Raw genomic sequence first — 13,800 nt, 5'->3', positions numbered from 1 at the left:
TCATACGTATATTCTCTATAAACCACAATAAAATGATTCACTGACTCCAAAATGAATAAGCCGGTTTGTTCCCCCATTAGCAATGATTTTAAGACTCGTTTTGGTAAAATAACCTAAAACCTCTTTTTTGCCATACAGAAAATGGATAACTAAAGAATGTGAGGTGTAACGCTACAGTGGATGGAAGTAATAATCGATTTCAATGTATTTTCTTCCCCACAGCCTGAAACGTGGGCGAGTTCATTAATGTCATGTTTAAACCAAGTAACAGTTTAGCCTGTTTCTATGACAACACTGTGACTCGTTAGCATTTTGCTGCTGCAGCCTAGCATTGCTGCACGGAGGTGACTCGCCACCTTACATTCTTCATCATAATGACTTTTTAACCAAGCAGTTAAGGTACCTTTATATTCCGACGGCGCCAACATGATGACTTTCCAGATTAACCCCTCGTTACCAACCGCTAAGGCTTTAATATCGCAGGGAAGCTCAAATTGCAGCCAACGCGGCCCTGATGCGGCTGAATATCCAGGGTACAGGAACTTCAGAATGGGAGCTGGCGGAGGACCGGCCGCTTTCACACAGAATAGGCTTTTGAGGAGCCAGTTTCCTGCGATACAACCCCTGAACAGTAAGTATGGTTGACCCGTAATGCCTGCTACACATCCAGATGCTGCAGCTAGCTTAACAGCATGTTAATGGATGCTGACCATCCGTCATCTCTGTAGAGTCCAAGGACTGGAAAGACCTGGTCAGTGACTTCATTGTTGGGGGGTAAGAAGTGTCTTTTCTATTGCCTATACAGCATCCAGATGAGTACAGTAACGAATTATTACATTGTTTCAATGTATAGCATTATTTACGTTACTGAGTGGTATTAATTTCCCTGAAATCTCTGTGTTAGTATGGCTCTTTTATTTCGCTTTTTTGTGTGTAGGTCACCATATTTAGCCAAAGATGTCACACTGGAATTGGAAAACACTGACCCAAAGAAGGACCACTATGGCAGACAGCTTTTTGATAAAAGATGTAAGAAATGCAGAATATGGGCTAATCAATACATTTTTCAGGTGGTGAATGTGATAAAGAAGAAGAGAAGTTGCAATTGTGTCTGTCAGATATGTGTTTGGCAGTTTTGACCTCAAACGTGGATGTAATTTGAGGCTCCTTCCTGTTTTTAAACGTACTGTCCAGCAGGTGGCACTATTGTCACACATAATAACTAAAAGTCTTCAGTGCATTTACCTAAGCACTTACAGAAATTAATCTTGACAATGAGATGTCACGTTATTCAGGGTTATAAGTTATCTACTGATACTTTTTTCTCTCAGATTCTGTTGAATATCCAATCAGCTACTTGGGCTATGTCTCTTATATATTCTTATTTATCTTTAGGCATGAGGCTGGAGAGAACCAGAACTGAAATTCCTCCACTGACAAGGGACTACCATGCAAACAGACCTGGCAACCTGCAGCCCATCAAACTGTCCAAGGAGTTTTCGCACAGCCATGCACAGCGGCCCTTTACCCTGGGGTAACCGCTGGATTCATGTCTCAGCCCAGTGGTTTGAGCTGTTCTCTTTATAGCATACTTCCAGAAGCAGCTTCAAAGATTGCAGTAATGAGACTGGGGCACTTTTTGATAAATGACAGTGTGATAGATGACAGGAATATAAAACGAGAAGAGGGCGGACAGATATGATTAATATTATAACGTGTTATTTATCTGTCACAAACAGAAGGGTTCAAGCTGTTCTTTCGTATTTAATATTCTGGCGACATGGGGTGGATGATTACTGCTTCAGTTGTTATATTGCAAAGTCAAGAGATAACAGTAATGAAATGCCATAACTTCTTCATTTGTTTGAAACGGTTATGTTTGATTTTTTTTTTTTTTTTTTGTAAATAACAAAAATCAGTTTAAACAGTATGAAAAGGGTTGGAAACTTTGGTAAATGTCATTAAAGATAAGTTGTCTAGGAAAGAAAAAACACCTTAATAGACAAATTAAGTTATTCCTCAAGACGATTTGGTCATGTATATCTGTAACATAATTATACTTAATTTGATTGAAAGTAGTGCAAAGACAAAATATGAGGTGTCTCCTCCCCTCCTTAGTGCAGAGGCTACAGTATCCATGATTTCCAAAAAGAATGCTGCATTTTGATTTGTCAGATAGTAGAGTAGTTTTTCTCATCATCTCTGACTGTCTCTGAACTGACTTGGCCCGGTAAAGTTACTGGTAATTCTGGATCATGTGAACAGACAGTCTCTCACTGAGTGATGCACATCTTTCCATCAGTGTTCAAGAGAGACTCTGGGTGTCATTTCTTTGACAAGTCATGATTCTTATTGACTACAGTACTGAATGATTCCTCAGTTTGTTTGTTTGTTTTTTAATTTTGTTAGTTTTTTTTTCAAGCCGGACTATTTTTTTAAGCGTTTTGTTTTCCCTCTCCTATTTTTTGGTACTTGTTGCTGGCATCAAATTTTAACATCTTTAATGAAAAAAAAATTCAATTATTAACTTTCAACATTGACATGTTGTCTTAACAGTATCCTCTATTAACTTTTTGGCTCTAAATTAATTGAAAACCATCAAGTTTTGTTTTGTATCAACATTTTAAGCTGTGTTCCAGCTCTATGGAACTAGGCTTGAAAATAACGTCCTCTTTTCTGACTTCCAGGTGTCCTGAAAGATACGAACTCAACACAACTTCAGAACTTCTCTTTCCGCCCACTTTGGTCCTCAACGGCCGAAACACCTTCTCATTTGGGAACTGCAAGCTCAGCAGGTACTTTCACTCATTTAAACTAAATGAGACCAGACCAATCAATAGTTCTCTTAATTATTCCTTAGCCCTTCGTGTTTTCTGCCTTATTTCTGTTCTGCAGGCCTAAGGTGAACTACCCTACCTACACTCTGCAGACTGTTAGAGACAATCAAAAGAGTGAGTTTTTCTGAAGCTCTCACTGTGAAGACAAGTTTTAAAATGCATGGCCAGTTGGTCTTCAGTCAGGTATTTGTTGTGGTCTTGACAAGTCAAGTTAGAATGTGCTGACAGTAAGTGAAAGGGAAAAGGCGGCCTTCAACCTATCCAGGTGTTGATGCTGATTTATTGGCGGCAAACATGTCTTGTTTTATGGATTTTGTTTCTTCAAACAAAGTGGGAGAAGGGGTCACACGAAGAAAAGGTGTGTTTAGTGTTTCAGCTGGTGTTAGGGGTCCTATTTTGAAGGTTTGCTCCAGTTTAAACTGCAAAATACTGCCTTTTCTCTTTCAATTCACACTTTGATTACAATGACCTCCATCACACAAACAGGGCTTGATGTTCAATAGACACTGCATACCAAATGAATTCTTCTTTAAAAAGCATTTATTGTTATGTTTTTTTTTTTTAATCTGTGATTACACTGAGCATGATAGAGACACAGCTAAAACCAATCATCAGGGGTTTTTGTTCTAATGGTCTTCTCTCCCTTTCATTTATGTCTCTCTGTCCCACTCTTTCTCTCTTGAACATAGACCAGTCCTATCTAGACCCAATGGTCGGGGCGCCTCGCTCCTTCATCCACAGGGTCACAGAGCTGTCCTCTCTGGAGGGGGAGACTGTGAGACAAGAAAAACTCAAGAAAATGAAGAAACACAGGAAACCTCCCTCCTGACAATCACCTTCTCCCGAGACAATCGGGTTAAGGATCAAAACCTTAGAGTCTGTGCCAATGAGGTCGGAGCAGAATAAAACACTCTGGGCCCCGTGCTCCTTTCGGTGTCTTCTTCTTACCGCTTGTTTGTCCTCAGTGACTTTAGTTTCCTGCTTAACATGGCTGATCTTCACATTTTGGGGTTCCTGACCTGAGCTCCTCTCCTTTAATACATATGCAGTATTTACTATGGGGAACTACAGCTTTTGCTACCAAAATAAATGCTGACACTTCTATATGATATAAAGTATTTTTTATTCTGATGTCACAGCTGCATGAACAGATATTTATTTTACCTCTCCAATGGCTTGTAATGGCTGTTATGTAGTACTGCCGTGTATCACCAGTATGTTACGGATGCTGTTAAGATTGGACCTCATCGCAATAGTGTTTTAAGCAGTGCTGTTATATATTTATGAAGCTTTGTTGAGTAAGAGAAATATCTATGAACATATTATATAGTTTAGCAAAACCATTATTGTGCCTTGTTACACGTCTTCCTGAAATTTAATAAATTTATTTTTGTTATTTGATTCTTTTTGTCGAGAACTTCTTACCTGTTGGGGCTTGTGATATCTGCGAGATGCAGCTCACGGTAGAAGCACAACCTGGTGTAAAAAGCTTCCCTGTGTTGACACATACACCACATATTGACCATTACAGTTATGTGAAAACCTCAAAAAACCTGAAGTGAAATATTATCTTCATTGCAGATCTACAGAGCAGGCAAAAAATGTGCCCCCAGATAGCAGATAGCAATGTGGTACTTTCCCACTGAACACATTGTTTTGTAGCTGTATGGGGGACAGTTCATGCTTCCTAACAGTCTTCTCATTGTTTTGACAATTGTCTTTTTGTTGAGAGAGGAATGAGAATATCATCATGGAGAATCTTGATTTGGCTGCAGAGATTAAAATTTTCACCACTTTAAACATTTGTGAAAGCGCGGTTTGCTCAGTGTTTGCTTCCCTTCTTTCATCTTTGCAGTTGTAACATTATCATAGAGCAAATTACTAAACCAGACAGGCAAGCAATGTGGTTATATCCCACAAAATGACTGAATTTTGAGGAGTAAAATTCACCTGCTGCCACATGGTGAGAATTCCTAATGTTTGGCCAGGAGTGTAAACGATACGTCACAGCTGCAGCAACTCAATTTACACATGTAGCTGAAGGCAGTGGAGAGAATAACTGCAAAACTCCACAGTGCAACAGGAGATGAAAGGGACAAGGTAATAGCCCATGTATCAGAGGTGAGCCTGGCCTTTAGAGTAAAGAAAAGTAAGTGGAAGGGCCTTAAACTTTTATTTTTCTAAAGGCCAGCAGGGGGTAACTTCAAAGTTTGACAGAGAAGTGTGTGAAAATGACCCTCCCTCTCCACTGATTTCCAGTTTTCTTTTTGACTGAGGCACATTTTTTTTTTTAGAAGTTTATGATCTCAATCGTATTTGAATCACCACATGTTTTTTTTTTTTTTTTTGCTACCATATCAAACTGTACACCAAGATATAAGTATAGCAATTTCTTCAGATGCAACATAAAAATGTAGAATCTTCATAGTGGAGCTCTTCTAGTTCCCCTTTGTTAAAGGTTTGAAGTCTTGAATTTATCGATCATGTATCAGCAGGCTTTTACATTTTCTAGACCAACACGTGGTGTAAAGAGTACAAACAGATGATTTTCTGGCCTCCTGGAACACATCAGTAACAACTGATCTGTTCTCTGTGTAAATAAGAAGTGTTTAAAAGCAGTTACCTTATTTTTTCATGGGCATGCCAGACAATATCTTTATTTGTTCTTTTTACAAATGTGTGTCATGATGTCCATTATACTGATTTCTTTAAAGGAGTGTCTGCATCATGTTTCAGTAATAACACTCATTATTTTGATATAGTGATTTTTAATGTTTGCCCAAACAGCCAGTATTCACATTTTCTATGGCAAAGATTCACACTGAGTTGTGTATTTGAAACACACAAAATGAGGGTTTCTCACAGAAACTGTAAGCTGAGTCTGTTGAGTCCAAGTACATCACTTGTGTCTTTTAAACAGCAGATATCATGCTATACCATATTTTGAATTCATTAAGTAAGTATGGTGTTTATACTAAATGAGTGTATATTTTCAAACCACTGATTCTTCATATGCTGTGGAAATCTTTGAATCTGTCTGTAAACTGCTCAAAATGGTCAGTTAAAAAAAAAACTACTTTTATACAACTTATTGAAATGATGTCATCACATCAGGCTCTCCTGACTGGTTCATGACATGTCAGAAGAGCGGGACTCTTAACACCACAGTCTGCCCATAGCTCTGCCTCCAAAAGGCGTCCAGCAGGCAGGCCAATCAAATGGAAGGGAGTTTGTGGAGTAAGGAGCCTTAAAGAGACAGCTACCAAAATGAAGTGTTTCGGACAGAGACCAATATAAAAGTATTCTGAAACATCCTTGTGAGGAAAACTGGGATTTTTTGAGCTTTGTATCTACTACATGGGTACCAGAGGATAGGGATGGGCACCTTTCACATTTGAAATGGCACGGTACCAATGCCCAGTACCTGAAAATGGTACCAATTTTCGGAACATTTTTGTGTGACCATGTCGTAATAAATACGAATTCGTGTGATAATAAAATCTCAAAGATTTTCAATTTAACATATTTCTCTAACTTGCAATGCTGTGTTCATGTCCAGCATGGAAAATCGCCTACTCCTCCACACTCTCCGTACCGTTAGATTTTAACTGAATCGGTACTCAGTAACCCGGAAGGAATTTGGTTGGTACCTGTGAAGTACCTAATTCAGTACCCATCTCTGCCAGACGGGCAGTATAACCCCTGAAAAGAAACACAAAACCTCAATTTTAGGCAACAAATCAGAGTGAACTAACAGTGTAACTGACTGTTTACAGTGAAATTGAGACCACCAGAAACAGCTGATGGGCTTGTAGAATAGAGGTGCAGCAGTATGTATCTAACCCCACATCAAAGCAGACAAAGCAATGAGTGACACCATACTTACTTTACCTTTGTTCAGTTAAGCTTTGGGCACAAAAAACCCAGAATGTACGAAACTGGGCTGTTATTAGGGTATCATTTTAGGGTTAGGGTTAGGGTCTTTACCTTGTAAAAACAAATGTGATGTTGTCAAATGTTTGTGTTCCCCTCTCTCTGTCTCTGTGGATGGTGAGGTGTGTATTTCAGGGGACGCTCAGTGGCCTAGAAACACAGAGCCATCCCCTTATTCATGCTAAGTGAAGGGGCCGTATTCATGCTCAAATGGAGGCTGGAGCTCCCTCCTCTTACAGAGATTTTACCGTCCCTTTCAAGTGTAGTGAAACAAAATGACCTGGAACAAACAGTCAACAATGAGGGCTTTAATAAGAGCTGTACTGAGGCCTGCCCACTGGCGGTTTATCGTTTCACTGTAGTCCCACTGAACTCTTAACCAGGACACAGTACGGCACTAATTCAAATCAGCCGAGGCAGTTGTTGATAAATAATCCTGGACACATTTCTGTGCTTTTGAATGTTTGATGAAACATCTTTGCTGTTTATTTCTACTCGTTCCTTTGTTAACTCTGTTTTTCTGACAGAAACACGAGCTGCAGGTGGAGTCTAGAGTCCCCAGCTCAACTGGTGCCATAAGTGAAGAAAAGCCAGGTTGTGTTACTGTTTTCGCCTGACTTGACATTGTGCCAGTAGAGTCTATCAGCAGGGATCAGAGAATGTAGCCTGTGTGCCAAATTATAACTTTGCCAGCACTTCAAATCAAATATGCCCTAAATATGTTTTGTGTCAGTCTGAAAGGAAAGAGACAGTTTTGGTCTGAACACAATGATCTATTTATATCTCATTCACTAACACAAAGATGGTGAATAAAGTTTAATATTTAAAGTGCAAGAACAGTTACTAAAGCTAAATGTATGAAAGGGTATTCTGTCATATGAACATTTATAAAGCTTTTTAGTGTCTTCAAAATAATTTTGTTGTAACCCAAATCTGATGGTTCAAATGTCATGATTTGCTCAGTGGCCTACCTTGACATAGAATAAAATTGATTATTGGTGTGTGCGTTTGTCTTGACTATCACCATGTGATATTCAAGAGCATTTTCCCAAAGTATTTTAATTCCATCTGAGTACCATGAAATATAGATTTTCACACTAGCCTGCAAACCCTATTAAATCAGTATTGTTGAAGAAATAAAAAATACTGTGCTGACCAGTGAAATAGAATTAAAGTCATTAAACACAGTGGGAAATTGCTTTTACTGAATAAGATGAGTGGAAATCGATGGGGGAAAAAATACATTTCTACAGAAACAGCACAACACATGAATCAATCATTTTCCGTGAGGACTTTCAACATTATGATTAACAAACAAAAAAAAAAACCCCGTCAAAATTCCTCTCCATGTGCTACAAAATCAAATAAAGACAATCAGCATCAAGATCGACTATTTCCTCTAGTTGTTATGAATGTCAGGAACTTCCACTTAAGTGTGATTGTCAGACAAAGAGATTAATAGCATTCTACATTTTTTTAATTTGTCCACAGGTGGCACCGAAATCAACAAGAACTTAAAATTCCTCATAGGAGCTTTAACTGTATCCTCTAAGGACCTTGAAAAGTCTCAAAAAGTCTAGAATTCTCTTAAAATCTCTAAAAGTCTTAACTTAATAAATGAAAGATCCTAAAATGTTTCAAGATTACTTTTATTGAAAACAAAGGTGCAGACTTCAGTCTCTTTTTTAAATGTTTTGATTTTTAAGGACACTGTAACAACACAACTACAAAACCAAACAAAAGTACCCATGTAGCCCAGTCAGAAATGATCTAGAAAAGGGGTCTGCAACCTTTACTTTCATCAGAGCCTTTTTGCCTCAGCTCACCTGGATTGAAGTCATTCAAGAGCCAAAAAATATACTGTATCTTCACAACAAGGACAAAAAAGTATAACATTCGAAACAGAGAAAAAATCTATTGAATAAAAACCTAAACAAGAAGCTTTTTTTGTGTAAACAAAATTATACATGTGATGTTTGAGTTTTTTTTTTATTTTGATAATTCTGCAAAAAAAAGAAGAAAAAAGAAAGACAATTAAAACATAAAATTGGGAAATTATGGAATTTCAAAAAGTTGCCAAAATTTTATACATTTGCAAAGAAATGTAAAAAATTTAATTAAAAAATGATAAATTTTCAAAATAAGAGAAAAATTCAGAAATTTGCAAAAGAAATTTAAAAAATGGAATTTAAATATTTTGCAAAAATTTGCAGAAATTCAACACATAAAAAAATGCATTATCTTGAAAAAATTGATCTCTTTTCTAAATTTGAAAAAATGTCAAAAAATTTAAATTGATAAAATTTGAAAAAAAAATTGAAAGCCTTTGTTGCAAGTGGTGATGCATATTTAGTTCAACAAAATGTTAACACATCATTTTATTAAGTGACAATGTCTTTAATCATCAACAACTTTTATAAGAAAAATAAAAAATCTTTATTTCAATAATGTTTTTATAAGCTACAAAGAGCCACAGCAAAGGAGTTTAGGAGCCGCATGAGGCTCCAGAGCCGCCCATTGCAGACCCTTGATGAAGAACAACAAGCTAGTGTGCTCAGCATGCCCCACAGTGTGTTACAGCCTATAGCCTACAGTCTATGCTTACACCAGAGCTGTGAATACATTCAAGTACTTTGGAAGTAGTTCCATGGCTCCAATTTTCCTTCATGTCCTCTGTACTTTTTGCTAGTATGGATGTGTCTTAATTTGTATTTATTATGGTCCTAAAAAAGTCTGAAAAAATCCTGAATTTGACATGATGAAACCTGCAGAAACTCTGTTTCAAGAAATGCCTCTACAAAATGTCACAAATTTGCTGTTCAGCCTTGAACATTTAAATTATCCTTGTCAGTGAAAAGCTTGACAACATTTATTATGTCTACCAGTTTGTGGTCGACCTTTCTTTCTTTCTTTTGCTACTTAACAAGTTTAGGTCAATAATATTCCTCTTTGTTTTTTTATCAGCTAAAAAGCCTGTCATAGAAAGATGTTATTAACACAACAGACCTCCAGGCTATCACCCTCAGATAGCTGACAGATTCTGTGTCCTTTTTCATCCTCTAAAGAAGCCTGTTAAAGGGTCTTTAAAAAGAGTTCCTCTGTGCTCAGTTACAAATGGTAGAGCAAACAGGCGACATGTGTCAACAGGAAACTTCTGGCCCCGTAGCGACTCATGGGTCTGTGTGTTCAAACAGGGCACTCACAGGTCAGATCCTAGCTTCTGCCGTCATACAAACACAGCTGAGCAGAAAACTTTATCAAGTCTGTGGTCAAGGAGCTAACTTATGTCTTTGTTTGTGATCTCTGTTTATTGCATGAAGATAGTAAAAACTGAGATAATTTTTTATCTTTTGAGAATGTTTGCATGCATGATTTTACAGCTGCAGGGTGGAGAATTCTTTTTCTTTTATCTTCCTACCATAAAATCCCTAACTTCAAAAGTATTGATGGCCAGCTATATGGTATAACTGAGATAAGATATGTTTGCCAGTAATGAGCGAGTCAAAGCGTGGCTGAAGGTTCTGTAAAATTATTTCTGGTCTTTGATGTATAGCTGCTTCTATTGGTGATATTTATACACTTGCCCTTGGCAGAGCAACAATGCAAAAGCCTGGGTGCCCTAGCCTTTCCTCTGGCCTGTGACATTTCACAGTGTGATTTATGAAATCCACGATAATAGATGCTCCCTCTGCCATAGTCATTACCTGAAGTCTCATCTCTCTTGGTGGAACAGGTCAGTCGCACTACCCACCCACGTATATTGTCTCATCTGCCTGCCGCTGCTTTAATGTCCGCATTGATTTACACACATATGGAGGTTTATGCCAAGATGGCTGACTGATGAGGGGACAATTATCAGTGATGATGTCAGGTCCGGGGGGGTGGGGGGTTTCATCAATATCCCTGTCTTTGTTGTCATTGAGTTGGCACAGCTCCAAAACTGACACGCCTGTGAAAGCTTTAACCAGGGTGCCTTCACCCCCTTCTAGAGGAACATGTTACCATCCATAAATCATCAAACCGTAACAACCTGAAATAAATGGAGCATCAGTGGTGAGAGGCACAGAATGATGGATCATGTCGAGACTCAATTTGGGTGATATAAACCCCCCCCATGTAAGAATTTCAGTATTCTACCTGGATTCACCTGTTCAGCCTCTGCTATCTGATCCTTTGATCAGTCCCTGCCTGAAAAATGTGTTTGATGACACAAGCCAAGTCAAACATTCAATTTCTCAACTCTTTAAACAATGACTCATACACCTTACTGTGCCTATGTGTCATAGAAATGTACACCATACAGAAAAAAAAAATCACCTGTTGATATTTTACAAAATTGCCTCCTGCTGGACAAAAACTTCAAGGTTACACACACAGAGTACTAAAACTCTGTTACACATACTTAGATGAAGAGACGCACGCACACACATCAATTACACTGATGGACTAATGGAGGGAGGAAGTGCCTGAGCAGTAAATATAAGAACAATGGTTCTTCATTCATTGAACAAAAAACTGGCTGCCCTCCTGAGGGTTAGGGTTAGCAAATCAATTCCTTGGCTTCATCTTTCATGAAATAGTGGAGTTACATAATGAGTGATTTTAACACTTATCAGCTTTTTTCTCTGATGATGATATAGTTGCAGGGAGTGATGGTGAACTTGTTACCTTTTCTGGTGAAGTAAGTAGAAACAGAGCAAATGTCCAGCCAAGACCTCACTTACACATCCTGTGTTGTTTACAGTCCAAGTAATGATTTTGAGATCAGATATGAAGCTAAATTCTCCCCTTGAGGTGTGTCTATAATGGACTCACAGCCATTTCTTTGCCTGGCTATCTGTCTCTATTGAGTCTCAGTTTCACTGTAAACAATTGACCTATGGCTAAGCCATGCCTCCTGCATGCACATTTTACAGGATACTAGAGATGATTTTTGGAGACAGAAAGATTACACATCATCTAGAATTTACCTTATGAGTCTAAACTAGACATTGGAGGGATTTATTAACCATTTCATTGTCGAGACGGTCAGTAAAAAGCTTCAGTTACAAGCTAAACTTTACAGATCCCAATGCAGAGTCTCAGACAACAAGAGAGAGGATCAACATTGGTCATGACAAAAATATAACATCCTTTTTACCATCTTTATCAAGAGTGTGTTTCTGTCAGTTTGGTGCTACAGGATTAACACTGAATTATTCAGCAGAACACGTGGCAACCTTTGTTATCTTGGCTATTACAGATAAGTTAATTAAGCTAAGCTCCAGAAGCTAATGTTAGTTTAGCTTGAGCCCTTTAGACAACTACTAACAATGATGTACGACCAACAAAGAACAAAAAGTAGAACAAAACCAGCAAATGAACTCCCAACAAACAAAGAGACATGATGGACAACACAGCAAGAAGCTAACGTTTGGCTTACATTAGCTCACATTATTGAAAATCGCAAAGCGTCCGCCAGACTGCAGTGGTGGTTGTAGTGTTAAAGATAACTTTATATTTCTTTCCAGACAAGTGAAAAAATGCTGCCTCGAATAAGCTTACCTCAAAACAGATAAAGACATCCTTGTTCATTTTATTGATGTTGCGGTCAACTGTACAACTTTGTCAAAAGAAGACTCTTTTCTCAGTTAAGATGTGGCTTAGGAAAGGGTTAAAATAATGCAGTTTGTTCTAGCAAAAAATGTATTTTCATTTAGTAAGGGTTGCTGACTGAGTTTTATGAGTATCCATGAATCTTAAGAAATTATTTATGACCAGATTACCACTGATGAGAGCTGGGGTGGCGGATTGCGTTCTGCTTGTCATACTAACTATTTTATTCAGCATAAACCAAAATTTACGGACACAGGGATTTTGGATCCCCACCCAGATAATTTTATGCTGAATCTGTAATTAGAAATTTTTATCTTTGGTTATTTATATTACATTATAAAGTGATAAAAACTCATAACTTTAAGGGGTCACTTTGATCAGTTACTGAGCACCTTGCAGAAAAAAAAAAACATTCACAGCAAGTTTGAAGACATACAGTACAGAGGCCTTTCCTTCTTTAAAGGGTACTTTAGTGTTTATATATACAATCTCCCACAAATATCTACTGGTGTGTACCTACCTGAGATACAGGATCTGTGTTATCTTGGTCAAAGGTGACATCATCAGCATACCTTTACAACCTGTGGTGAGATGAGAAGCAGCATTCTCCTATTTGTCAACAAAGCTTTTGAAACTATAGCAACCCAGGTCAGCGGTTACCATGGGCATGGCCACAGTTTGCATTCCCCATGTAGGCGAGATGGAGCGAGGATCCAACCTATCTCCTTGACTCCCAATACAGGAGGTAGCAGCATGAACACTCAATAGCTTTAATCAATTTCTCTTTGTAATCTCCCTCTTTCTCTGTTTGCTATGATTAGCTGTGTGTGTGATAGTTATTAATGTAGCCTGTGAAACAGCAGCCTGTGACAGGGTTTGAAGACCAAAAACATACTTAGTTCCAGGTCCCTACCTTGCGACACATTAACACAGGCTTAATCTCTTTTTTTTTCTCTACACTAAGAAAACTTCAAGCAGGTTGTGTTACTGCAGGGAGAGATGATCGTCTTTGACAAGTGCACAGTGAGGCCAGGAGGTCCGGGGTTGGGGGCCTGTCAGATGTAAAACACACATGCTTTGATGTGCACTTCCAATGTGCTGCAGCCATAGCAAACTGATGCAGTAGTAAGTTGTGCCTCAGTGAACAGATCAATTCAGCCCCTGATATTCAATTTTGTTTGTTAGCTGTGATGACACTTTATGAATGTGCTGACAAGACTCAGTAAATGAATTGTCAGCAATTAGGAAATGAGCAACATCATCAAAATGCACGACTTCACATAAATGTCAAATATCAGACGCTAAATCTGATATTTGTTTGGTGAAAACACTCTGGGGTTTGGTTACTCCTGAGGTCAGTCTGGGTTCAACTCCCTCCAACTTTACTTGACACTGATTCAGACACATGCTTTGCCGTGATGCTGCTGCTGTCGAT

General features: G+C 38.3%; 1 protein-coding gene across 1 annotated transcript; it reads left to right on the top strand.

The window, feature by feature from the left end:
- Positions 1–68: 68 nt before the first annotated feature.
- Positions 69–4,238, top strand: cunh8orf89 (chromosome unknown C8orf89 homolog). The gene is made up of 7 exons (XM_074693642.1): positions 69–631; positions 729–774; positions 938–1,029; positions 1,396–1,534; positions 2,688–2,795; positions 2,896–2,951; positions 3,527–4,238. Exons 1-7 carry the CDS (start codon positions 427–429, stop codon positions 3,664–3,666), a joined length of 786 nt encoding a protein of 261 aa, XP_074549743.1. The 5' UTR covers positions 69–426; the 3' UTR covers positions 3,667–4,238.
- The last annotated feature ends 9,562 nt before the right edge of the window (positions 4,239–13,800 follow it).

The sequence above is a fragment of the Halichoeres trimaculatus genome, unplaced genomic scaffold (assembly GCF_033239565.1).
Source record: "Halichoeres trimaculatus isolate MK-OKI-2021-1 unplaced genomic scaffold, fHalTri1.1 fHalTri1_scaffold_18, whole genome shotgun sequence".
NCBI classification, from domain to species: Eukaryota; Metazoa; Chordata; class Actinopteri; order Labriformes; family Labridae; genus Halichoeres; species Halichoeres trimaculatus.
This window is presented reverse-complemented; position numbering and strand designations above follow the sequence as displayed.